The sequence below is a fragment of the Bos indicus genome, chromosome 2, assembly GCF_029378745.1.
Source record: "Bos indicus isolate NIAB-ARS_2022 breed Sahiwal x Tharparkar chromosome 2, NIAB-ARS_B.indTharparkar_mat_pri_1.0, whole genome shotgun sequence".
Classification (NCBI taxonomy): domain Eukaryota; kingdom Metazoa; phylum Chordata; class Mammalia; order Artiodactyla; family Bovidae; genus Bos; species Bos indicus.
Genome location: NC_091761.1, coordinates 121,186,730 through 121,211,325, shown reverse-complemented (window position 1 = coordinate 121,211,325; position 24,596 = coordinate 121,186,730). Strand labels below are relative to the sequence as shown.

The following is a 24,596-nucleotide window of genomic DNA, read 5'->3' as shown; positions in this document are numbered from 1 at the left end:
AACCCAGAAGACCCTGGCATTTAGGCCCAGATTTCCTCACTAGTTTTTATTTATTTGTTTGTTTGAAGCACCAAGTTAGCTAAACTACCTCAGGCTCTTCCAAGTGCTTTGAATTTGGTGTTCCCTAGGCTAGAGCATAAAATATTTTAGGAAGATTCTAGAGAGGTGAGCAGGGACCCAATTATTTTGGTTTTTCAAGTCAAACTAAAGAATTTGAGCTTGATCTTGTGAATACTGAAGCCACTGAAGGGTTTTAGAGGGGAGTGACATGATTCAGTTTGAATTTTAGATTACTCTGGCTGTACAATTGAGAATAGATTCACAGTTGTTAAGGTTAAGGGTGTGATACCAGTTAGAAGATTGTTGCCACTATCCAAGCCAACGTGTGTGACCTGGGGATGGAAGTGGACAGGTTTGACAGAGACATTGGCAGTAGTTTCCAGAGAAGTTGAATGTAGCAGATGAGGAGTCAAGGGTGATGCTCTGACTTTTGTCTGGAGCAACTGACTGGATGGTGGGGAGAATAGGAAACCTGGGAAAGAGGAGCAGAGGAGAAATAAGGTGGTGGATGCAGTCAATGTTATGGAGGGGGGAAAAAAAGAACCATTGTGGAGGTATAATGAAAGGGATTGGCAATGGATTGAAATAGAAGGCAAGAAGGACAGAGTTAAAGATGACACTTCACTAACAAAAACAGCAGAAGAGTAGTTCTGGAAGTTAAATTTGAATGCTTCTATGTTCTCAACAAGTTGTTATGTCCAGTAGAATTTGAAGTGCCTGTAGGATTTGTGAGTGGAATTGGCTGGGAAGCTATTGGAATTGTGAATCTGAAGCTTAGAACATTAAGATGGAGTGAAAGTCTGGGCAGTCACCTGTCTAGAAGGGATCACCAAAGCAGAGCTTTGACAACATTGTCAAGAGTGCAAAGGGCTTAGTATAGTGAAAACAACTTAGTATTTGGATCTAGTACTTGCTTCTTTCACTATGGGTTTGTTTTGTTTTTTTAATAAAGCAGTGTCTGTCTTTTTCTAAGATTTGTTTATTTATGTCTGCGCTTGGTCTTCACTGCTGCTTTCGGGCTTTCTCTGGCTGTAGTGAGCAGGGGCTGCTCTTCATTGCAGTGCACAGGCTTCTCACTGTGGCGACTTCTCATGTTGCTGAGCACAGCCTAGGCTCAAAGGCTTCAGTAGCCGTGGAGCTCGGGCTTAATTGCTTTGTGGCATGTGGGATCTTCGTGGACCAGGGATCGAACCTGAGTCCCCTGCATTGGAAGCAGATTCTTAACTACTGGACCACCAGGGAAGCCCCTGTTTTTCATTCTTAATATTTTCATCAATAAAGGAGGATTAAATGAGAGTCAGATAGTATCTAGAGCCAGACCTTTGGGTTCTTATTCCAGCTTACTAGCTGTGTAACCTTGGGCAAATTATGTTTAACCCCTCTCTGCTGTAGTTTCCTTACTGCAGAGTGAAGATAATAATAGTATAACTTTAAAAGGTTGTCTCATGCTGGATAGCAATAAAGTGCCTGAAACAGTGGCTGGCACAGAGTAAACAATTCCTGTTAGCTGTACTGAAAATGCTTTATAAACTGTAAAATATGGGTTAATAGAAAAGAAGAGGGTTATCTTTGAAGGAGACCCACTTTTAAGGGATGAGAGGAAGAGAACTTTTATTTTTATTAAATTTTTTGGCTGTACCAACACAGCATATGGAACTTCCCCAATCAGGGATTGAACCCACGCCCCCTGCAGTGGAAATTCAGAATCTTAACTACTGGACCACCAGGGAAGTCTTTTTTTTTTTTTTTTAAGTAAACATTTCTTTGGGAGAATTTTTAAAAAGAGGACAGGCCGAATCAGAATCTTGGGATAACCAGGAAATTATTATGTCAAAGAAGTTTTGTTTTTTAAAAATATTTATTTATTTGGCCTTACCTGGGCACAGTTACAGCATGCTGGATCTGCATTGTGGCAGGTGGGATCTTCAGTTCAGGCATGCAGACTCTTGCAGCATGTGGGATCTAGTTCCCTGACCAGGGATCGAACCTAGGCCCCATGTCTTGGGAACAGAGTCTTAGCCTCTGGACCCCCAGGAAAGTCCCTCAAGGAAGTTTTTATCAGGAGGATGTGGTCAGAATTACTGGTGTGGTGATGATTTATAAAGGATTTGCCATCTGTTTCAGTCAGTACTAGTCACCCCTTCTTCTTGAACTCTTAGAGCCATTTGGCCCATAGTTGTATATTGTTATAGTTAATATTGAAGTCATAATTTGTAAAACAGTTTACAAAGAGATTTAATAATCTCATCCACTTCTCACAACTTTCCTGTGAAGTAGATGATGTTATCTCTATTTGGTAAATGAGGAGATTGAGGCCCAAGCAATAGACTTGCCACCACAGTTAAAAACTTAAAACAACTTTTTAGATTTAAAAAATGGGAAAAAACAAATAGACTTGCCTAAGCAATAGAGCTTGAGTTGCAGTCTAGGTTGTGAGATACTGAATATATTTTGATAATCTTGTTTGCTTAACTAGATTGTGAGTATCTTGAGGCCTGAATCTAATCAGTAATTTCTTTTTATCCTGTGTAGCTCAGTGCTGAGTGAAGACTGGCCATGGTCAAGAATAACATGCTTTTTCTCCCCTCTGTCTTCTAGCGCCCTCACAAAGCCAATGCTGAGGAGATGACCAAGTACCACAGTGATGACTACATTAAATTCTTACGCTCCATCCGCCCAGATAACATGTCCGAGTACAGCAAGCAGATGCAGAGATGTAAGTGCATTCTGTTCCCTCTCTACTCTGAAGCCCCGTTAGGTCCCCCTTCTAGTTGGAGAGACTCACCCCCCTTCGCTTGTGTCCCCCATTCAGGTGACACCTGATCTCCCTGCTTCCTAAGGGTCCCACAGTGCTGCTTTTGTCTCAGGACGGGCTTTGTTTCCTGATTGTAAGGGATAGAGACTGAACATTGTCCAGTTAGGTTCACAACACCATCCCCCCCAAACCATGATTGTTGTAATGGAAAAAGCACTGGTCTGGGGGAGGGAGACAGGTGATACAGGTCCTAGCTCTGACACTTAACTGACTGAACAAGTCACTTCTCAGGTTTTTCTTTTGTAAAGTGGCCTGGATGGCATCCATGCAGCTGTAACTGCTCTGACGATGTGAGTGTTAGTTGAGAATTTAGCAGCTACTTAGGACAGACTCTAGGTGATGTCATCTTTGAGTTGAGGTGATTCTGCCCCTGCGCCCTGGAACTTGAAACCAGCACAGGTATCATTTCAGAAGCCACACTCAGCTTGTAGGAATTATGGTGATTGTTTTAGTTGTGGGGGAAAATATGTTCAAATTTCGGAAGAAACTATCATGCATGATTTCTCCCTTGTGTTATTTTAGAAATTATCATGTAGCACCTAAGATCTCATAATAAAACAGTATAACGGTATTGTCTAGAAGTTTTGAGTAGTTTATGATAGTTTATTTTGGAATACCAGGAAACCTATGACACTGTCTTGTTACTGCTGGCCACAAGGTAGTCGGATTCCTAAGGCAGAAATTTATCTGTTACAATAATTGTGCACTGCTAATGATTACAGAACTATAGAGACCTTTTTGGAAGCATTAAGCTTCTTTGCCACCCACAACTCTAGGACCAGCTGCCCCATCTAAGGTATTTACTGTCTAAATTGGCAGAGTCTTATTTCATTCTGTCTCAAGGTGAGACAGATTCATTCCTTTGCTCTCGATGCCTTTAGGGGGTTCCAAAACTTATTTAGGCCAGTGATCAGGCTCTACTCTCAGCAGAGAGGGCTCTTATTAGTGAAGCAGCTTGGTTTTGCAGCAAAAGAATGAGCTCTGATGTTTTAGTTTGAAACCTGTTAGCTCTACCACTTACCTATGCATGTGTTCTTGAGGAAGTCCCCTAGCCGCTTTGAGCCTTGTTTTCTCCTCTTTAAAAGAAAGATGGTAGTGCCTATTTTATAACGGAGTTTGGGGGGATAAGTAAGATAATGTATTTAAAGCACCAACTGTCAGTGAAAGTGAATAGTAGCTTTTGCTCTTATGACTTACTGCTTTTATTATTTTCAAATCTTCCAAGGCAGACAACATGTTAGGCCCTTGGGTGTACAGTAGTTTGGTTCTGGCTCCCAGTTTGCTCCATTTTTCCCGAAACCAGCATTCTAAAGTTGTACATTAAAAAATTAGGTCTGAGATTTTCCATCATTGGAGGTGGAGGTAAGAAGGATGAGGCTTTCTAAGGACTTCAGGGTACTGACTGACATGAGCCAGAGAGATGCCCCTTAGTGCAGTGCTTTATAACCAGGGGTGTCTACAGAGAGAACAACAGGGATGACGAGCTGAGCTCTTTTTCAGTATTTACCAACACCTAGCCTAGAAAGTTAGGCTTTCCTGGTGGGTCAGTGGTAAAGAATGCACCTGCCAACACAGGGGGTCTGGGGTTCAGTCCTTAGGTTGGGAAGACCCCTTGAGAAGGAAATGGCTACCCACTGCAGTGTTCTTGCCAGGGAAATCCCAAGGACATGGGAGCCTGGAGGAACACAGTCCATGGGGTCACAAGAGTGCGACACGGCTTAGCAAATAAACCACCACTATGAACCTGAGAAGTTATACCTCTAAGAAGACCAAATAAGTCAGATTTCCTTGCTCTTGGCTAGAATGTAATTTAAATGCTTTGTGTTCACTTTGAGACGTTGAGAATCTAAATTAGAAGTTCTGATCTAATATTTAATAATGGGAACATAAATAAATGCATTTTGGTGGAGGGCAGGTAGTCTATCAAAATATGAGGCTCATGGTAGAAACATGATAAAAGGAACTTGTGCTAATAAAATGTGGAGGCATGCTTCTCCATTTTATAAACCTACAGAGGTGAAATGACTTTCCCAGCAAGATAGTGGTAGAACAGAGAATGGAACTCTAGTTTCCTGACTCTGGAGTATTTTCACTTATCTATTTATTTTGGATGTGCTGTGTGGCATATGGGATTTTAGTTCCCGGACCAGGGATCAAACCCACATCCTCCACATTGGAAACATGGAGTCTTAACCGCTGGATGCCAGGGAAGTCCCTGGAGTATTTTAAAATATGTTGCAAATAAAATATTTCAGGCGCACAAAAAGTATAAAAATAATGTAATGAACATCCATGTTCCTGTAATCAGCCTAAGAAAGAAAATATTACCAATACAGTTGAAGCCCCTGGACACCTCTATTTGATCACATGCCCTTTTTCTCCTACTCCCCTCTCCGCCCCGTTACCACCGCCGCCACCACAGGAGTAGCACTGTCCTGAAGGCAGTGTTTAATCTCATACGTCTCTCTCTGCGGTATGTTTTTTACTGCCTTCTCAACCTGCATCTGCTCCCATATTTCTCACCCAGTATTGCTCCCCATCAGTCTAAAGCCAGGCTAAGAATGAGAAAAGTATTTATAGTGGGAAGAGAGAAAACCCATAGAAAAGTCCTCCCTAGTCTCATAGATTAGTCCAAGTGAGAGTCTGCTCTCCCGTTTTACCCCTTTTCTGTCGGTAATCACACAGCTCCTGGGAATAATGGAATGGCCATTTGAGCCGCATATTGATGTGGGGCCTGAAGGAAAATATTTTTTCTCATTTCTAAAATACCAATTTCTTCCCACGGGGGCTCCACATCAAACAGGAATATAGGCAAAGCTAGAAACCCAGACAGACCAAACCCACCAAAGGAGGAAGCCGCCAGAGAGGGAAATCAATTGCCAATGGATAAATAAATAGCCTGGCCTCAGGGACCAAAGTTCTTATTGACACAGCCTCCCAGTGTTTACCTGGGAAATGAGGGAGAGGGCCACCTTCTGCTTGCCCCCTTATGCACACCATCCTTCCTCGTAGCACTGTTCTTGGCAGGGCTCCAGATCAGAGCCCCCTCCCAAGTTTAGGGTAGGACTAGAATTGGTAACTCTTGCGGCGGCTGCAAACCTTGAGCTTCAGCTGTGGCTCAACAGGTCACCACAGTCTAAGCTGGGCTCTCCTACCCTCCTCACCCTAGGGCTCCCCGTCTTTGCTCCATTTTTATTGATAATAGTGGATGCAGTGTGAAGGCTGAGGCAAGAGAACATGGATCTAGCCTCAGCCTTGCCTCTAACTTCTGGGTATCATTGCTATCTCAGCAGTTTCCTTTTTTGTGAGAGGAGACTTGGAGCTGTAAAGTTCCTCCTCTAGTCTGTAGACTTCAGATGTGCTTCCCTTCCTGTCTTTTTCATTTTATTTGCATTATTGTTTGCATGTGTTTCCACATTATGTGTTAGTTTGTACTTTTACCCTTTTAGGCCTGAAATAACTTTCCTCCAGTTGTCATTTGTTGTAGTAGAAAGAGCACTGAACTGTGGGAGTCAAGACACCTGGACTCTGGTTCTACCACTGCCTGGTTATATAGCCTTGGGCAAGTCAGTTAACTTCACATCTGTTTGTTCCTCTGCACAGTGGGATTGACATTGGTCCTGTCCATCTTTTATGGAGTTGTTGGGCAGATTCAGTGAGATTGTGTATGTGAAATTACTGGGGAAAAGGCCAGAGTGTATTTTCGTGGGCTTTTAGGACAGACAGACCAATCCTTGAATACTGCCTCTGCCATTTACTGGGAGTTACCTCATTGAGCCTGTTTCCCCATTTATAAAACAGGACCAAATCCTACCTAAGAAAGTTGTGTGAGCATAGACGACACCAAGTATTTAAAGCATTTAAAAAAAAAATAGGTAAATAAAAATAAAGCACTTAGCATGGTGTCCGGCATGTTGTTAAGCATCAGTGGAGGATAGTATAGTCTCTGCTCTTCGCTTGCTTGTTGACCAGCTGGAGTAAGATCCAGAACAAACCCAGGCTGGAATAAGAGGCTAAATTTGTCTCCCTCGGGAATGAAACAACATTTTCCAAGTACTTATTTACTTGCTGAATGCTTCCCATGTAAGGTTTCTATTAATCTTCTCAAGAATTAGGTGAGGTGGATATCATTATTGCTTGTTAAAGATAATGAGCCAAAGCTCAAGGAAGTTAAATGACTGGACCCAGTTTCACAGCAAGTAAGCAGGAGGGCCTGGACAAGAACCCAGGCCTTCTGAATCCAAATGCTGTGTTTTTTCCATCAGCTCATAAATATGTAAACAAAACCAAAAGGAAATTGTGGAAACTAACCTTTTCGTGTTTTTTCAAGTCAACGTCGGTGAGGACTGTCCCGTATTTGATGGCCTGTTTGAGTTCTGTCAGCTGTCTACTGGTGGCTCTGTGGGTAAGGAATATATACCCTTCATTAAGGGCTATTCTGGGCTGTACCAGGTCTGTCTTTTAGGCCACTGTCCCAGTAAGGCTGACCTGTGACCATGTAAAATGGTCCTGTGGGTTTTTACGTTAGGTCCTTAAAATTTTATTCTGCTTCAGTCCGAGGCCAGGTTCAGTCTGACATGGTATAGATATGTGTCCTTGCCTGTCCTTTCCTACTAAGACATCCTGTATACAGGAACTCCCTGCAGACCTCATGGGGTTGTTGAGATGCTGAACATAAAAGTAATTTGTGAACTGCAAAGTGCTGTAAAAATAGGAAGTGTCATCATCTGTGTCTTACAAAAGAGCATGGTAATTACATTTAGAGGTCAGAAACACTCCCCACATATCTCCCACTTCCATTAGTAATATCTACGTTATCTCTGGGATCACCCTACCATTTCTTAACAAATATTTATTTTTCTGTGATCATCGGTTTTTCTCCTCCCCTCTCCCTACCACCTCCCAATATAATCTCAGAAAACAAAGAAGTATACAGAGGAAAAAAACTGACTACAATCACACTGTCCATGGGTGCCCATCATTACCATTTTGGTATTTGTACATCCATGCTTTTTCCTTTGTGCACGTATCTAGACCAAGCATATATTCATCTATATTTTACAAAAATGTGTATGTGTAGTTTTGTGTCTCCCTGCTACGTTTTTTGCTTAGTAAATCTATATATATATATATTTTTTTTTTTTTTTTTTTTTTTTTCAGTCATGCTATGTGGCTTGCAGGATCTTAGTTCCTGGACTAGGGATTAAACCTGGGCCTGTGGCAGTGAAAGTGCTGAGTCTAACCACTGGACTGCCAGGGCAGTCCCTACTTAGTAAATCTTTGAAATTTATCTGTAATAATGTTTAGCATGGTATCTAATGGCTACATGATTATTCTATGCTATGGACCAACTTCAGTTGATACAATTAGTCCACTCAAGTTGCTCTGTGTTGGTGTTTTTTTGTCTTTGTTTTTTCTACACCATGCAGCTTGAAGGATCTGTCTTAGTTCCCTGGCCAGGGACTGAACTTGAGCCCTTGGCAGTGGAAGCATGGAGTCCTAACCACTGGACTGCCAGGGGATTTCCTCATGTTTTTATTGCTGTTAAAGTCACACTGACACAAAGGCATTTGCACACATGGTGTGTATTTTTCTCTCACTTCTTCTTGGACCTATTTGTACTTCAAACCTATGTCTACTACATTGGTGTCTTCAAACTATTTTGACCATGAACCACAGTAAGAAATACATTTACACTTAAAATCCAGGTTATGGATGCACTCGTACACACACATCCTCTCTTGCTCTGCAGCTAGTTTCACAAGTGGTTACCTTTATTGTTACTCTGCTATTTTTATTTTATAGTCGATCTCATTTAAAAATACATATATATATATATACTAACCATAGCCCACTAAACCAATTTTAAGGCCTACTAGTGAGTTTTACCACTTTCAGTTTGGAAAACAGTTTTTTTAGAGTAGCCAATATTGTGTTTATTCCCATTGGAGTAGGCAGAGGGAGAGGGCTAGCTGGTAAGTTGTACAGTTCAGCTGTTAAATAGGCAGGTCCTATCTCTCACTGGGTTCCCATGGTTTTTTGGGGAAGGGGGAGAGAGGGACTTTGTGACAGGCTTGTGTTCTTTCTTCCGGTGCCCAGCAAGTGCTGTGAAACTTAATAAGCAGCAGACGGACATCGCTGTGAATTGGGCTGGGGGCCTACACCATGCAAAGAAGTCCGAGGCATCTGGCTTCTGTTACGTCAATGATATCGTCTTGGCCATCCTGGAACTGCTAAAGTATGCCTGCCTGGCCTTGTCTCTTGGAGGAGCACCTTAGGCCAGGTTCCCACTTCCCTCTCCCCCGGGTTTGCCTCCCTAGTTTGCTTTTCCTAGCGGCGTGCCGGCTAGGATGTGTTTGGTGAGTGTCTCTGGCCATCCTCTCCTTGACGAGGCCTTGATTTGATCTGAGCCCACGGCAAGATCAGGGGCAGGTGCTGCTCAGATCCTGCCTCCAGAATGTCCCTGTGTGGCTGGAGTTGACCCTGGCTGTAGAGTAGGAAGATCGGACTTGGTCGGCTTGGTCAGGCCTCTGGAGACACCCTGCCGCTCTTCCACCTTCCTTCAGCCAGTTTCCACGTCTCTGGTGCTTAGAGATACCTGAGGGAGGCAGCCAGCCCGGTAAGCTGGGACCTGGCGCCCTTGGCGCGTCCCACTTTCAAAGAGCCCCCAGAACCCCCTGACCCCCTTCTGATCCTAGGTATCACCAGAGGGTGCTGTATATTGACATTGATATTCACCACGGCGATGGCGTGGAAGAGGCCTTCTATACCACAGACCGAGTCATGACTGTGTCCTTTCATAAATATGGAGAGTACTTCCCAGGAACTGGGGACCTACGGGTGAGAACTCCCTTCAGGGGCCAACCAGCTCACCCTCAGCTGCCAGCTCTAACTCTCCTATCTCATGTCACCAAAAACCACTTCCTGCCTCTTCTGCCATTCGGAGACCACACACCTGCCATGGTCTCTTTCCCTCTCTTGTTCTGGAAGAAGGGAATGATGGAGCATACAGGGTTGTGAGGGATGGGTGCCTCCTGACTCATTGCACTTCCTTCCTGGCCACGGCTGAGTTGCATTACACTGTTAAGATGTCCTAGACAGCTTGAATTTTAGGCTAGAAATATCAGGTACTCTCTCACAGGCCAGGAATTGGGACCTTTGTGAACCAACTTAAGGGTTCTTAGTATTTTTAGGTTACCTTCCCCTTTGACCATCTGACAGAAAGCTGCTCTCTCCCCAGAAATGTACATGAAATTTTAGATTTGATATTGAATAGTTAATAGACAACTTCCTCCTACTGAAGCCCATCCATGGACCTCAGGATAAGAATCCCTGGAAGCTAATTCATTAAACTTTTCTGCTTGTGTTAGCATGGATACAATGAAACCATCCACTTTGTCATGCCAGTGCCCCTTGGGTGAAAAAGTGGCATTAAGTCAGTTTACTATGGCAAGTGTTAGAATAACTGAGCATTTACAATTTTGAAGAATTCTTCCCTTTCTGCTTTCCTTCTACACCTCCCTAGAGTTGAGGGTGGGGTGGGGGGGTAGAAGAGTGAGCAGTAAAGTGTTCTAGAAAAGGGTTGCTGTGGGATGGGTGTTAATTCTGTGGTCCAGCCACCTTTAACTCAGTCCAGAGGAAGAGATCTCATGCTGTGGGGGTGGGATATTCAGCCTCTGGCCCCATAAATGATTCTCAGCCTGAGTGCAGACTCAGTGGTTTGTCCAGAGACGTGAGCTAGAGTTGTCCCGCCAGTGAGGGGAATGGTGCTAATTTGCTCTGTCCCTGGCCCACCTCATAGACCCAGCTTCTCTCTCTTAGAACCACTGCCTCTTTCCTTAGCCTTCCAGCCCCTACCCTTGAGCTTCCTCCTAGCTTCATTTTTCAGTTTTACTTTAATGTCCTTCTTGATTAGGATATTGGAGCTGGCAAAGGCAAGTATTATGCTGTTAACTACCCTCTCCGAGATGGGATTGACGACGAGTCCTATGAGGCCATTTTCAAGCCGGTAAGTGGCATTTCCACCACTGGGCTGTAAATGGGATTGGTCTAAGGGAGGGGTAGCAAAAGCACCTCAGGGATGTCTCCCCAACGAGAGGCTGGCTGGAAATGAGATGGGTTTGAACCCTGGATTGCATGCTGTATGGCCAGTTGAGAGGACAAAATTTCTCCAAGTATATATCTGAATCTTTTATCCAACACTGTTGTTATACAGGAATGTCTAAGGCATGATCTGTGTCCTTGAAGACTTCACAGTCCATGGTATAGTCCATGGTGTGGAAGGCAGGCACATCCCCAATAGCATGTGGTTAGTGCTGTTTTTGAGGGATGAACAGAGGAACGAGAGAGAAAAACTGCTGCCTGAGCTGGGGAAGGGTAATCAGAGGTGATTTCACAGAGGTGGTGACATTTGAGCAGGACTCTGAGAAATGAGGAGTTACTCATGTGAAGAAAAAGGTGGGAGCTGGAGGGGAGGGGTGGCAGAGGGAGCAGCACCAGCAGAGGCACGGGGGTGCCAGTATGCAGCAGTAGGCCTGTATGATGCGGGGAGGGGTGTTGAAGGATGTGGTAGAAAGTACTTGTGGGGTTAGTATTTCAAAGGGAGCTTTGAGGGCCATGCTGAGGAGTTAAATTTTCACCTGTGAGCAACAAGGAACCAACCATTACTAGAGTAGTAACCTAGTTAGGTTGCATAGTAGTTCAGCAAACACCGGGTGCCTACTATTAAAACATACCTTGTAGTAAGGGTGACAGAGAAGCCTGAGTTACAGTCTCTGTCCTGAGTAACATTGGAATCTAGTTGTGAGAATGAGATACACAAAAGTGAGGCAGCTCTGTAGTGTGAGGCTCAAAGTCTGTAGGACCAAATGCATAGAGCAGATGCAGCTAAGGGTCAGGAGAGCTTCTTGGAGCCAGTGGTCCTGGACCTGGAGAGCAGGGAAGGATGTGGGGAACTGATAAGGAGGCTGTTTTAGGCTCAGCGTAACTAGCTCTAGAAAGCTCCTGGAAAACTGAACTAAGTAGGGAAACGGGAAGCCCAGATTGGTGCTCCCTTTACTCCGCAGCCTGGGGCAGAGTGAAAAGGTAGGAGTGGTGAATAAGGAACAGAGGAAAGTGCTGCACCCACACTTTTCCGCCTGAACCCCAAAAGCTTTTCTTGAGGCTGGTGGTGACCAGGTTGTGTCCTTGCAGGTCATGTCCAAAGTAATGGAGATGTTCCAGCCCAGTGCAGTTGTCTTGCAGTGTGGCTCTGACTCCTTGTCTGGGGATCGGTTAGGTTGCTTCAATCTGACCATCAAAGGTGAGTCCAGGTAGCATAGGGATGGGCAGGCAGGGTCCTGCTGGGTGCTCCTGTAACTTGGCACCCCTTCTCCCACCAAAGGGCATGCCAAGTGTGTGGAATTTGTGAAGAGCTTCAACCTGCCTATGCTGATGCTGGGAGGAGGTGGCTACACCATTCGTAATGTCGCCCGGTGCTGGACATATGAAACAGCTGTGGCCCTGGACACGGAGATCCCTAATGGTAATGGCTCCAGGGCCAGACTGGGCCGGGCGGTGCTGGAGCTCCTGTGTGCTTGAGCTCACACCCCCTTCCCGCTGGCTCTGCAGCGTCTCCTTTTCAGACTCTGATTCTGTTGCTAGCCTCTTGTGATTTTCAGACCATAGCCATCAGCTTTTTTCCGAGTCCTTTAGCTGCCCCTGTCCATTCACCCTTGACTTCTGGTCTGGACAGAATTATCAGTAGTTACAGCTTTGGAATTCATACTCTGTAGGGTAATTGGGGTAGTGAGGGAGAGTACTCTCAATGAATATTGCCTAAATTTTTCTAAACCAGGGGCTTCAGCCTTCTCCTTATACACAGGCACTCACATACACATACCCAGACACCACTGGTGTGGGCCCTGGAGAATGGCTTTGGCTTTTAAACAGTTGAAATCCTACAGGTACCCAAGTCTCACCCCATCTTGAAGGCCTGCTTCTGTTTGACAGTTGGGCTGACAGGCCCAGATAAACCTGCAAATGCTTTTCTCGGGGTTCCATGGTGGCCAGATCTCTTAATTCTCTCACCCGCCCCCACCCCAATTAGAGCTTCCATACAACGACTACTTCGAATACTTTGGACCAGATTTCAAACTTCATATCAGTCCTTCCAATATGACTAACCAGAACACTAATGAGTACCTGGAAAAGATCAAGTGAGTATACCCCCGCCCCACACACCCCTAATTGAACATTTCAGGCTCCGGTTGGTCCCTGACCAGAGCCCAGCCAACCTCTCTACCATTGGCCATAGACAGCGGCTGTTCGAGAACCTGAGAATGCTGCCCCACGCGCCTGGGGTCCAGATGCAGGCCATCCCCGAGGACGCCATTCCAGAGGAGAGTGGTGATGAGGATGAAGAAGACCCTGACAAGCGCATCTCAAGTAAGACCCAAACCTCGGGGGCCTCTGCCTCCCTACTCTGTAGGCTCTTCTGACTTGCCTCCATGTTCTCTCCAAGCTGCCCAGCTGTTGAGAACCCCAAATGCTCGTACCTGTAGGGCCAGGTCCCCTTCCCTCGGTGTCTTTTGCGGGAATGTGCAGAAAAGCATTCTTTGCTGAGAGAAAGAATCTGCTCTCTCACTGGAATGTCCCACTACTTCCCAGTCTGTTCCTCGGACAAACGAATTGCCTGTGAGGAAGAGTTCTCCGACTCTGACGAGGAGGGAGAAGGCGGGCGCAAGAACTCTTCCAACTTCAAGAAAGCCAAGAGAGTCAAAACAGAGGATGAGAAAGAGAAAGATCCAGAAGAGAAGAAAGGTGAGTTTGGTTGGGCCAGGACTTGGGTCTTGAGCCCCAGGCCCTGGAAGATGAATTTATGTAGGGCACTGGGGGGCGGGGAGCCGACTTGGCACTGTCAGCTCCTTGGGGTATTCCCTCAGCTACGTGGGCCTTTCTGTGGTTCCCAGAAGTGGCCCACAGAAGAATGAAACTCAATTCGTCATCCTCACTGACTGATAGAGCCCTGCCAGGTTCCAGAGCCAGGGACATGCCTGGGCTCCCCTTGGTCAGGCGCGGCTCACATACCACCCAAGCCCTTTCCCAGTGCTTCACCGCAGTTTCCCAGGGGGCTGCCTCCACCCGCTGGGTTTACTCTCTAGCAGGCTGGGAAACCGGTCCAACCTGTTTGTTCTCTGCAGGTCTAGCTGGGAGGGCTTGGGATGTACTTTTCTCTTTTGTATGTCCACTGAGCTATGATGCTGGGAAGGGGTTTCAGGAGATCCCATGGGTCTTTCCGGGGGGCTGCCCTTGACCATCCCTGTATTCTTATGTTCTAGAAGTCACAGAAGAGGAGAAAACCAAGGAAGAGAAGCAAGAAGCCAAAGGGTGAGGAAAGAACTGTCTGTCTGCTCCCTGGCATTGGAGCACCAGCCCCTTTGTCCCACCACACCAAGCGGGAAAGCACAGGGACAGCTGGTCCAGCTTACAAAGGCCTCTTTCAGGGACCAGTCTGTCAGTTGCTGCAGTTCTAGGCAGAGCTAGGAAGCCCCAGCCTTCAGCAGTCACCTGGGCAGCCAGGGGCCTGAGGAAGTCATTGTACCTTTCCTTTTTCCGAGGCCTCTGGGGTGGCTTATCTAATGCCAGTTTCTGCTCTCTCCACAGGGTCAAGGAAGAGGTCAAGTTGGCCTGAAGAGACCTCTCCAGTTCTGGCTTCTTGCCAAATCCCTACCTTTATCCCACAACCCTTCAGATTTTATATTTTCTATTTCTCTGTGTATTTATATAAAAATATATTAAATATAAATATCCCCAGGGACTAGACAGGAACCAGGGCCCTGAGGTCAGGGCACACATTACTTTTCTAGTAGCTGCCTTGCAACCCGTCCCTCCCAAACTCTTGAACCCTAATGGGTACTGGGTAAAAGGGATCCACTTAAGCAGCCATAGGACAAAATCTTGAAGTGCCTGCTTCATAGCTTTGAAAAGGTGCCCTTGCTGAGCATTTGAGAAGGGGTGGCTGGGTCTTCAGGGACTCCCTGTTGTGTTTAGGCTCTTAAGGTAACATCAGCCATTTTTAGATTGGTTCTGTTCTCATGCCTGCCCTCTCTCTGTCTTTCCCCCAGTTCTGCAGGTGAAGATTGGTAGTCTAGTTTCCATTTTGAGATACTATATTTCATTTTTGTGAGAATCTTTGTAATAAAATGGTACATTTCTATACCCTCTTGAGCTCATCTCTACTCTGTAGTACCCCTGGGTTCATGTCTCTGCCCTTCTGGTGTCCATGAGAACCTGGGTAAGCCTTCAACGAAACCCCAGACTTACCTGTCTTAATCCCCCCATCAAAGCTTGAAGTTGGCCAATCTTCTCACCTTCACCCCCAGAAGACCACTCATGAAAAAGCACCACTAAAGGGACAACATTTATTCCTTTTTCAAATGTTACAGTAAAACCAGGTGGAAGAGAATGGTTTTAGCAGTTAGAAAAAAAAAAAAAAAAGTACAAATCTGGGGTTTGGCCATTAAAAGTTATTTACAACAATGGGAGGGGGAAAAAAGACAACAAGAAGTTGTTTCACATTACAGACCTCCCGCCCACCCCAAAGCTTAATACTTGCTTACCAAGTCAAAAAAGGAGACACGGGTTGATTCACAAGCTGGAGGTTTGAACTTGAGTAAGACATTTATAAAAACCTAGACAGGGGCAGTGTTCTCCCCAGCCCAGGTGCCACTAGGCACAGCACAAGAGACTAAAAACTCAACAGGGGAAGGCTGGACACTCAAGGTTTGGGAGTGTAGGCACCCCCACATCTGGCTCAGGGATTGGGGAGTAAACAAAACCTACTTGGAAAAGAATTGGGGAAGAAAACCAGCAATTGCCTTCGGCACAGGTGGGGACAGGGAAGGAGGTAGGGCCAAGGGCAGGAGCATTTCACATCACTAACCTAACTTGGGAAAACTGCAAGGGACCATCTTCAACTGGCCTTAAGAGGAAGACCAGATGGATGATGGGAGAATCCACAGGAGGGAGAGAAGGAGAGGGAACGTGGCTAGGGGGCAACAGCCCCTTCCTTTCTGGGCACAGGAAGGCAGCCGGGGCACCAGGTCCAGGCAGTGACCTCACAAGGACAGCACAGTTTTTGCAGCTTAGAGATCACCCACCTGCCCCCACCCAGCTACTCATTCTGCTCGCTGGCTGGTGCAGGGTCACTCTCTGGCCCCGAGGGAGTGGATGGCTCTGCGGCCTGGGGCCCTGCCTCTTCTGTGTCTCCTCCCTTGGCGGCAGCGCTGGCCTCTGCCCCTTTGGCCTGAGGCTCCTGGCTCTCGGGGGTGGCAGCAGCCTTCCCTTCCTGGGCAGTGCCCTCCTCGCCGCAGGCACTGATCTCCCCCTGCTCCTGCTCTTCCTCTGTGGGTGAGGAGGCAGACGAATCACCCCCACCCTCCTTCCGATTTCTCTTGAAGGACAGGCCACTCAATTTGAAAGGCTTCTTGAAAGAGAATTTCTTCTTCTTCTTGGGGGTCTCCTTGGGGGGGACCTCCCCCTTAGCCTCAGCGCCCTGGCTAGGGGGTGCTGGCTCGATAGCATCACCAGTGGCCCCCGCTGCCTCCTCTGTTCCGTTCACGGGGGGCGACTCCCCTTCACCTTTGGGGGATAAGTCTCCATTGCTTTTCACGTGGCCGTTCTCCTGCAGGGCAGAGAAGACCGCAATGAGGGTCGGGGCTCTAACTCCCCTCCCCCAGCCAACCCAGACATCGGGGTCCCGAGTCATTCCACCGCACCCCCAGAGCCTAGTTGTAGCCTCACCCCAGCGGCATCCAGTCAAACCTCTCCCTCCTGCCCCGCACAAGGATACAGAGGCCGCGGCCGGCAGGAGGCGCTAGGGTATCGGGGCCCCCCACCCACCTCTCCCGGGGCGCGCTCTCTATTCCGCGCAGGACCGCCCGAGGCCGCGGATCCCGGACGGGCGGGGGAGCCGTACAGCCGATATTGGGCGGGAAGCCGCCCCGGGGCGCTGTTCCCTGCACCTGGACGGCCTATTTTCCCAGCCGCCGGCTTTGTGTAAAAGGCCCCCACCCACCGCAGGCTCTCCTCACATCGCGGCTCCTCCCTTAAAAAAGGCCTTGGGATATTGAGGTCGGGTCTGCGGGGGGAGTGCCCTCGCCTCCGGGCACCCGCCCCGCGGCCCCCGGGCGCCCCCTTGGCGCGGCCCAGCAGCGCCTTTGTTCCCCGCGCGGCACTCGGGGCGGCCGGGGGGCAGCGCCGGGGGCCGGGGCCGCGAACAAAGAAGGCGGCGGGGCCCGGCCGGCGCCCCCTCCCCGCCCCTCCCCTCGCTTCGCCCGCGGGGGCTGCGGCGCCGAGAACAAAGGGACCGGGCGGGGGAGGGGGCGCCGCGTGTCCCGGGCCGGACAAAGCGCGCGGCCCCGGACCGGGGCCCTAGAGGGGGCAAGGTACGAGAGGAGGGGGCCAGGTCGGGCCGTGCCGAGCGCACCCACCTGTCCGTTGACCTTGGCGGGGGAAGCGCCTGCTGCCTCCTCGGCGGTCACGTCGCCCCGGGGAGCCTTGGAGCTCTGGCTGCCCATGGTGGGGGGTTCTGCTGGGGGGGCGCCCGGAGCCGCCCCGGGCTCGCGCCGCAGGGGATAGTTCGGCCGGGTGGGCCTGGCCGGCGGAGGGGTGGGGCTCGCGTTTGAGGGGGAGGGGTGTCGGGGGGAAACCAAGCTGCACCCCCGCTCCGCGCCCAACCCGCTAGCTGCGCCCACCGCCGCTCCGCTCCGCTCCGCGCCAGAATGCCGCCTGCCGCCCGCCGAGTCTCCTATATATATGCGCCCGGAGCTCGGGGCGGGGCCGGACATTTAAATGAGCGCCCAATCAAGGGGCGGAGGCGGACCCAGGCCGCGGGCCCCACTTGAACGGTGGGCGACGCTGGCGGTCTGGTCCCCCAACCCACTCGGCTGCCGGGGACAGGTGGGGTCCAGGGCGGGAAGGAGGGAGGCGGGTCCCTACGCGAGCAGAGGGGCTCCTAGAGGAAAGAGAAGGGAACAGTCGTCCCCTCCTCTCACCGTCCACCTCTCAGGGTGGACGCCCTAGCTCCTGGAGTGGCCCCCATCGTCTTGGTCCCGCATTGGCAAGCTCTGTCAGTCTCCCCCTAGAACTGGTCGAAGGACTCACATGCCCAGACTCGTCAGCCGGCGGGCTCCAGAGAATGTGGTCATGGCAGCCGCAGGGCCCTAGCTGGGTTCTGTGCCTCCTCAGGCCTGGAGATGGGTCCGAGGTCCCGTCCACGTGCTGCCTGCCCCACCAGGACGTCTGCCCGGCCGCAGGGTTAGTCTGGTGAGTCTGGTGAGGTCGTCCCTCATCCCTCCTGTCAGTCAGTCGGTGGCCAGTCACACCAAGCCCCCACAGACAAACTCACCTTTGGTCCATCTTATCTCAGACCCATGACAAAGTCCCACCTGGGGTATCTTAGCAGGTATCTCCATCCCCATTAGAAAGCTGAGGAGCCTGAGGCTCAGAGACCTGGACATAACCTGTCTGACTTCAGCACTCCCCAGTCACATCCGCTCCCCTACATCAGGGTTTCCCCCAAGACAGCAGAGGAAGCCCAGGAGGGGGCTCAACAACCCTTAAAACACTCCAGTTCCTCAGGAGGAGGGGCCTTGGATGGTCCCTTGAGGCCAGCCCCCAAGGGCTGCCCAGTCCAGCCTTCACCCCTGCCTGAGTAGGGGAGCCTGGAGACAGGGGCCGGGTGGTGACTGGAAACTGCAGCTGGAGCCTCCTCCAATAGTCCAGGCCAGGGGGAACCCCAGAGTCCTGGCTGGCCCCGGATGTGTGCGTCCGGCTGCTGCCCTCAGCCCCCAGGAGGAAGGAGATGGGGGCTGGCGGAAGCCAAGTGTTGCAAAAGCAAGGCTGTGTGTCCTGGACAGCTCAGCACGGCCCTCCCTTGTTCCCTCCCTCCTACGAGTAAGGTCTCCTGGGAGGCCTGAGGCTGTGAGGTGTGGAGACACCCCAGGGCCTGAGAAATCAGGAACTCCCACAGATCTGACGACAGGGTTGAGATGACTTCTACCTGCAGCGCTCACTCCTGTAGCCTCCACCCCCACCCCTACTCAGAGACTACAGAATGCTCTTGGCTTCATTAACGCCCTGTTTTTCAGAGTGGACAGATTCAGAAAGGGAAAATGACATGTCCAAGGGTACACAGCAGATACCAGTAACTGAGGGTAAGACAGAGTTTGGAGAGACCTGTAAAAAGGGGCTGTGGGCTATAAGGAAAGTCCTGGAAGCAGTCTCTCTTGAGATCTGGGGCTGCCTGGTCAGAGTGGGAGGCAAGAAAAGCCAGCTCTTGGGTCGGGAAGGCGCACCATGCCCTACGGCAACTCACTGACAGGACAGTGACTTCTCCACCCCTGCCAGTAAGGGATGGACATCGTGACCCGCATTTCTGTCTTGACCACAATAGGGGACCCACAATGCTGCCAGGCGCTGCCAGCTCCGGCTGGCAGAGCTCAGATGAAGGCTGTGTGAGTCCTGGAGGGGTGGGAGTCAGAGGTTAAGATCCCGAGGCCCCTGGTTTCCAGGCTCTGCTCTGGTGGGGATGAGTGGTGCATAGTCAGGATGATCCCGGGAGGAGAGGGGAGCCATCAGGGGCTAAAGGATCCTGAGTCCCCAGAGCTCCAGAAGGAGGCTGGTCCACAAGGGAGCCCTGCATCCCCCACCAGACATGAAAGGAGGCTGAGGAGGGGGACCTGAGAGCTGAATCTCTCAGCAAATCCAGGTCCCAGCTGAATTCAGCTTCTGGAAGGGGGAAGAGGCTTGGGATGCTGCGGGGGTGAGTGGGGGTGGTACGGCAGCCCCCACAGCCCCCTCCATCCACACTGCAGCTCCTTTCTCCCCAGCTGCTGCCAGCCCAGACAATGCGCCCATTGTTCTGTATCTCCAGGGGCCTGTGTGCAACTGTGTGTGTCTGTTTCTCTCTGTGTGTGACTGTGTATTGCTCTGTATCTGTCTGTGTGTGAGAGACTTTGTGACTCTGGGTATATGTGTGCGTGTGACCAGGTGTGTACTTTTGCAGTTGTGTGAGTCCGCATCTTTGTTTGGCAGTGTGTATTAAGGGTGAGAGAGAGAGGCTTGGTGACTCTTGATGACTTTCTGAGACTTTCTGGGTGTGTGTGCCTGTCTGTCCTTGAGGTTGGGTTGGTGACTGGCTGTGACTGCGTGTGTGACTATGAGTGTATGTGCATGAGAGAGTGACTACTTTGTGTTCGTGTGAGTGGCTGTGTGTGCCTCCATGGGTCAGCTCGAGGTGATCAGGGCCTTTGAGATGAGAGCTTTTGCCAGGACAGAGTGGCAGGGGCAGGAGGAGTGGGCACTCTGAGATGGGCAGGGGAAGGGAAGCTGAGAGACTAGACCTTTCCCACATCTTCCATCTGTCCCAGTTCTCCCATAAAGGCTCAGACCCTGGTCCTGGCCTGAGATGCTCCTAGTCCCCATGGACAGAAGGGAGTGGGACCCCAGGAGAGCCCTGAAGGTTGTGGGGGGGAGGACAAAAGAGAACACCACCTCATAAAGACCGCTCTGGGGGCATGGGAGGGTCCTGTGGTGGAGATCAGATTAGACACTAGGTGAGATGTGAGTGGGCAGGATCTTATCAGGAATGGAGGACAGGCCTTCCAAGGGGAGGGACCAGCATATGCCAAGGCCTGGAGAGGGGAAGAGATACCAGAGGACAGCTAGGTCCCAGTGGAGACCTCAGGAATGGTGACTTGGAGCAGCCCATTTCCCAGCCCCAGGGTCCCCATCTCCTTCCAGGGAGGATCACCTGGACCCAGAGACTTTATAGTTCTAGCCCCAGCTCTGCCTTCCGCTTTAACTGTCAGCCAGTCCTCTCTCCTCTCGGGCCTCAGTTTACTCATCTGTACAGTGACAGCTTGGCCTCTGTGATTCAAGTGCACAGAGACTGGAGTTCCTCCTTCTGCTCCTACGTGGCAGAGTGTCAGCTGTGAGTCACATCGGGCCCCTGCCCGCAGGGGTTTCCCAATGGGGAGGCTGGCAACGCCTTAAGAGGAGAAGAAAGAGCCAGAGCAGGGTCAGATGAGAGACCTGTGGGTTGCATGGAAGAGGGCCCTCTGGGAGGGCCAAGGGATGGAGGAAAAGCTTCCAGTAGCACAAGGGAACAGCAGATGGTCTGTGTGGAGTGGGGATGAAGGCAGAAGCCTGTTCTAGAGCAAAGTTAAAGAGACAGGGTTCTAGGATCTGGGGACTGGCTGGTACAGGGATGGGGTGGAGACATGGGAGTGAAGATTTCTGAGTTTTCTGTTTGGGGTCCATGATCTCATCACTTAGATAGGGAATCAGAGGAAAACTAAAGCTGGAAGGGGGTTGTGGAATTTAACCTTGTTGAGTCTGAGGTGTCCAGAGAAAATTTGGGGGGCCATTCAGGAGGTAGCCTGTATGCTTCAGCACATAGGCATGTGATCATGTTTCCTAAGCCAAAGACCAAGCCTCAAAGGCCAGGGTCTGGCTAGTGACCTTAAAGGGATAACAGACAGAAAGTTTTAAGTCAGAACTGACCCCAGGAAATCTGGATCTCTGGTTGCTGCTAGTAAGAGGGTGACTGGAGCCAAGCAGTGCATGAGGTCACCCAGGAAGTCCTGGGGCAGTGGGAGCTCTGCCATTAGCCAGGCCAGCAGCAGGAGAGGGCCCCAGGGAGGGAGTCAATGGGAGGGGGAGGAGAAACCCTAGAGCACAGAATCATGGGGATCCTTGACCACTCGGGAGAGTTTTGAAAAGGGAGGAATGACCAACAGTAATAATCATAGCTGCTACCAAGACATGCCTGCTATACCACGTTACTGCATGATCCAGTGTTCCCCTCTATAGAGGACTCTGAAGCCCAGCCAGGTGGAGGGTTCATTAAGCAGAAGAGGAGGAGGTCAGGTCTAAGAGAAAGTGGTTTCCAGGAGCTCTGAGGAGCGGCCTCCACAAAGGGTCTCGCTGCTTCTGGTTTGGGAGGAGCCATTAGGGATGTCAGCAGGGACAGCATGGCAGCTGCAGGACCGGGATCCCTGGAACTGGACTCCCCAGCACCCTGGGTATGCTGGATTCTGGCTGGGTTGTTAGCAGGCCAGTCCTGGGCCTGGAACCTGAGTCTGGATACTGGGCACCTCAGGGACTCTTCCCTGGGACCCACCATCCAACCAGTCACCACATCACAGAAACAAGACATCTGGAAAGTTCCCTTTCAGGATTTTAGGCCACTCAGCCCTTTTATTTCTCCCTTTCACTCCCTCTTCCCCTGGGGGGTGTGTGTGTGTGTGTGTGTGTGTGTGCGTGTGTGTGTGTTGGCAGTGGTTGTGCAAACTGGACAGGATCCAGCCACTATCTAATAGAGCTGTCTCTCTGGGGCTCAATTTCTCCAATAGCTAAGAGGTGTGTAATCCCAGCTCACCTGCCTATCTCCCCCAGGCTCAATGAGGTCACCAGAAAATCAACCCAGTTCTGGGCTGCCCATGGCCTCTCCCTTGCCCCCGCCCCTCCCCTTTTCCCAACTTTCAGTTTCTTTTCAGATCCTCAACACCTTTAGGGGGAAGAGGCGGCCAAACCAGTGGAATGTGGATTGCTAACAAGTTTCCAGCCAAAATCCCCCATTTAGGGGAAGTCCTTTTAAAAGGGAAACTGAAACTCTCTCCTAGTCCAGTGCCAAGTCCCACCCCTTCCTCTCCACACTGCTCAGATCTTGCCCCATCACCTCTTCCATTCAGCCTCCTCCCCCAAATGATTTGGATCCAAGTTCCAACCACCTTCCAGCTTTGTGACTCTGGACAAGTCCCTTCCCCTTACTGAGCCTCAAAATGCCCGCTCCATACAGCAAGGACATCCGGCACCACTTGGGGTTGTGGCAAGGGTTCAGTCTCTGACTAGACAAACCTTCAAAGTCAACGATGTGGTGTTGGAGAAGACTCTTGAGAGTCCCTTGGACTGCAAGGAGATCCAACCAGTCCCTCCTAAAGGAAATCAGTCCTGAATATTCATTGGAAGGACTGATGCTGAAGCTGAAACTCCAATACTTTGGCCGCCTGATGCAAAGAACTAACTCATTGGAAAAGACCCTAATGCTGAGAAAGGTTGAAGGTGGGAGGAGAAGGGGATGACAGAGGATGAGATGGTTGGATGGCATCACCGACTTGCTGGACATGAATTTGAGTAAGTTCTGGGAGTTGGTGATGGACAGGGAAGCCTGGCATGCTGCAGTCCATGGGGTCTCAAAGAGTTGGACACAACTGAGCAACTGAACTGAACTGAACTGAAGGGTTCAGTAGGTATTGTTGTGTTGAGGCAATGTTAGTGGTAAAGAACTGGCTCCATCATGTCTCAGCTATGTGTCTTTAGGCCTGCTCTGAGCCTCAGTCTCCATATCTGTAAAATAGGAATGATGATTATACCCATTTCTCAGGGTTATTGTGAGATGAACGACCTAATATCATGACATAAAGCCCTAAGAACTAAGCACCTGAGGTGCCCAGCATGTGGGAAAAGTTGACAATGTTCCTAAGTGTGATTACGTGAAATCCTGGGCCAGGGCCATTCTCTTCCCTTCCTACCCTAGAGAGAGGAGGTGGGTATCTAGGACTGCCCTGGGATAACCTTGTATTCCCTCCATCAACTTTCTTCCTGGGCAGGTGGTGGAGGGACTGTTCAAAGGATGCTGAAGTGTTCAGAGGGAAATTTACTGGGCTCAATCAGTTCCTTAAATGGTAAAGGAATCTGCCTCTCCCCAGAACCCTGAGGATTCTCTTCCTTTTCTCTCACACTCCAGAAGTATCCCCCAGGGACCTTCTTTTAGTGATTTTTCCCAGAAAAGACATACTCTGGACACCCCTTGACGTGCACATCATCTGTCTCCTCGCAGCTCCTCCTCACATTCTCCTTCCCTCCCATCTGTCTGCATAGGGGGGTCTGGCATCTCTGGGGACCAGCCTGCAATGCTCCAGATTGTGCCTCAGAGATGGGACTCCCAGCTTCACTTCCCTTCTCTTTCTTCTTGGCCTATTGATCTTCAACTCTCTTGGCTTTTTAGGTCCTCAGGGCTGATCTTCTCCTACCTCAGGGCCTTTGAACAGTCTGTTCCCTCCACCTAGAATGCCTCTTTCCACTTCTCTACTTGCTGAATTTCTGCTCTTCTCTTTCTCTCTCTCTTTTTCTTGCCATGTGGCATATGGGATCTTAGTTCCCTGACCAGGGATAGAACCCATGCCTCCTGCAGTGGAAGCGTGGGCTCTTATTACCCACTGGATCACCAGGGAAGTCCCTCTGCTTTCTCTTAAACCACTCCCAAGGACTTTCCAGATTCCCCAGGAGGAAGAGATGGCTCTCCCACCACACATTCCACACTCCTGGGCTGAGAGTTCCCACTACTCAGCTGCCCAAACCAGGAACCTGGTGCTGCATAACCAGGCCACCGCCATCAGCTCATCCTCCTCCATCTCCATCTCCACGATTGGCCCTTCTCACCTGGACCTGGGCCATTTCATGAGCCTTCTCACTTGTCTCTCTGCACAAGTCCAGCCCCTCCATTCATTCTCCTCTACCTGAGAATTACTTTCCAGTAGGGGGTGCTCAATGAATAATCTGTTGACAGATGGAGTAAATGAGTGAAGGAATGAATGAAAGAAATGTAGAATCAAACACATCCCGCTTGGCTTCAAACCTTTCTGTGGCTCCCTACTGCCCTCAGAGGAAAGTCTGT

At 49.8% G+C, this 24,596-nt stretch overlaps 2 protein-coding genes across 3 annotated transcripts in view; one reads left to right on the top strand and one right to left on the bottom strand.

Annotated features, from left to right (window-relative positions):
* The window catches only part of HDAC1 (histone deacetylase 1), a 32,062-nt gene extending 16,989 nt beyond the window's left edge, over positions 1 to 15,073 (top strand). For both annotated transcript variants that reach the window (XM_070774472.1, XM_070774473.1), the window contains 12 exons: positions 2,659 to 2,776; positions 7,206 to 7,280; positions 8,975 to 9,113; positions 9,574 to 9,715; positions 10,791 to 10,883; positions 12,068 to 12,176; positions 12,258 to 12,398; positions 12,963 to 13,071; positions 13,170 to 13,300; positions 13,523 to 13,675; positions 14,194 to 14,242; positions 14,519 to 15,073. In XM_070774472.1, the coding sequence (XP_070630573.1) occupies positions 2,659 to 2,776; positions 7,206 to 7,280; positions 8,975 to 9,113; positions 9,574 to 9,715; positions 10,791 to 10,883; positions 12,068 to 12,176; positions 12,258 to 12,398; positions 12,963 to 13,071; positions 13,170 to 13,300; positions 13,523 to 13,675; positions 14,194 to 14,242; positions 14,519 to 14,546 (1,287 nt within the window). In that variant the 3' untranslated portion in view covers positions 14,547 to 15,073. The remainder of the gene's footprint in view (positions 1 to 2,658; positions 2,777 to 7,205; positions 7,281 to 8,974; positions 9,114 to 9,573; positions 9,716 to 10,790; positions 10,884 to 12,067; positions 12,177 to 12,257; positions 12,399 to 12,962; positions 13,072 to 13,169; positions 13,301 to 13,522; positions 13,676 to 14,193; positions 14,243 to 14,518) is intronic.
* A 189-nt stretch (positions 15,074 to 15,262) lies between these two features.
* On the bottom strand, positions 15,263 to 17,645 carry MARCKSL1 (MARCKS like 1). Its single transcript, XM_070774483.1, has 2 exons — positions 17,347 to 17,645; positions 15,263 to 16,538 (listed from the first exon to the last, which is right to left on the bottom strand). The coding sequence occupies exons 1-2, from the start codon at positions 17,431 to 17,433 to the stop codon at positions 16,029 to 16,031; spliced, it is 597 nt and encodes a 198-aa protein (XP_070630584.1). The 5' UTR covers positions 17,434 to 17,645; the 3' UTR covers positions 15,263 to 16,028.
* Between the last annotated feature and the right edge of the window lie 6,951 nt (positions 17,646 to 24,596).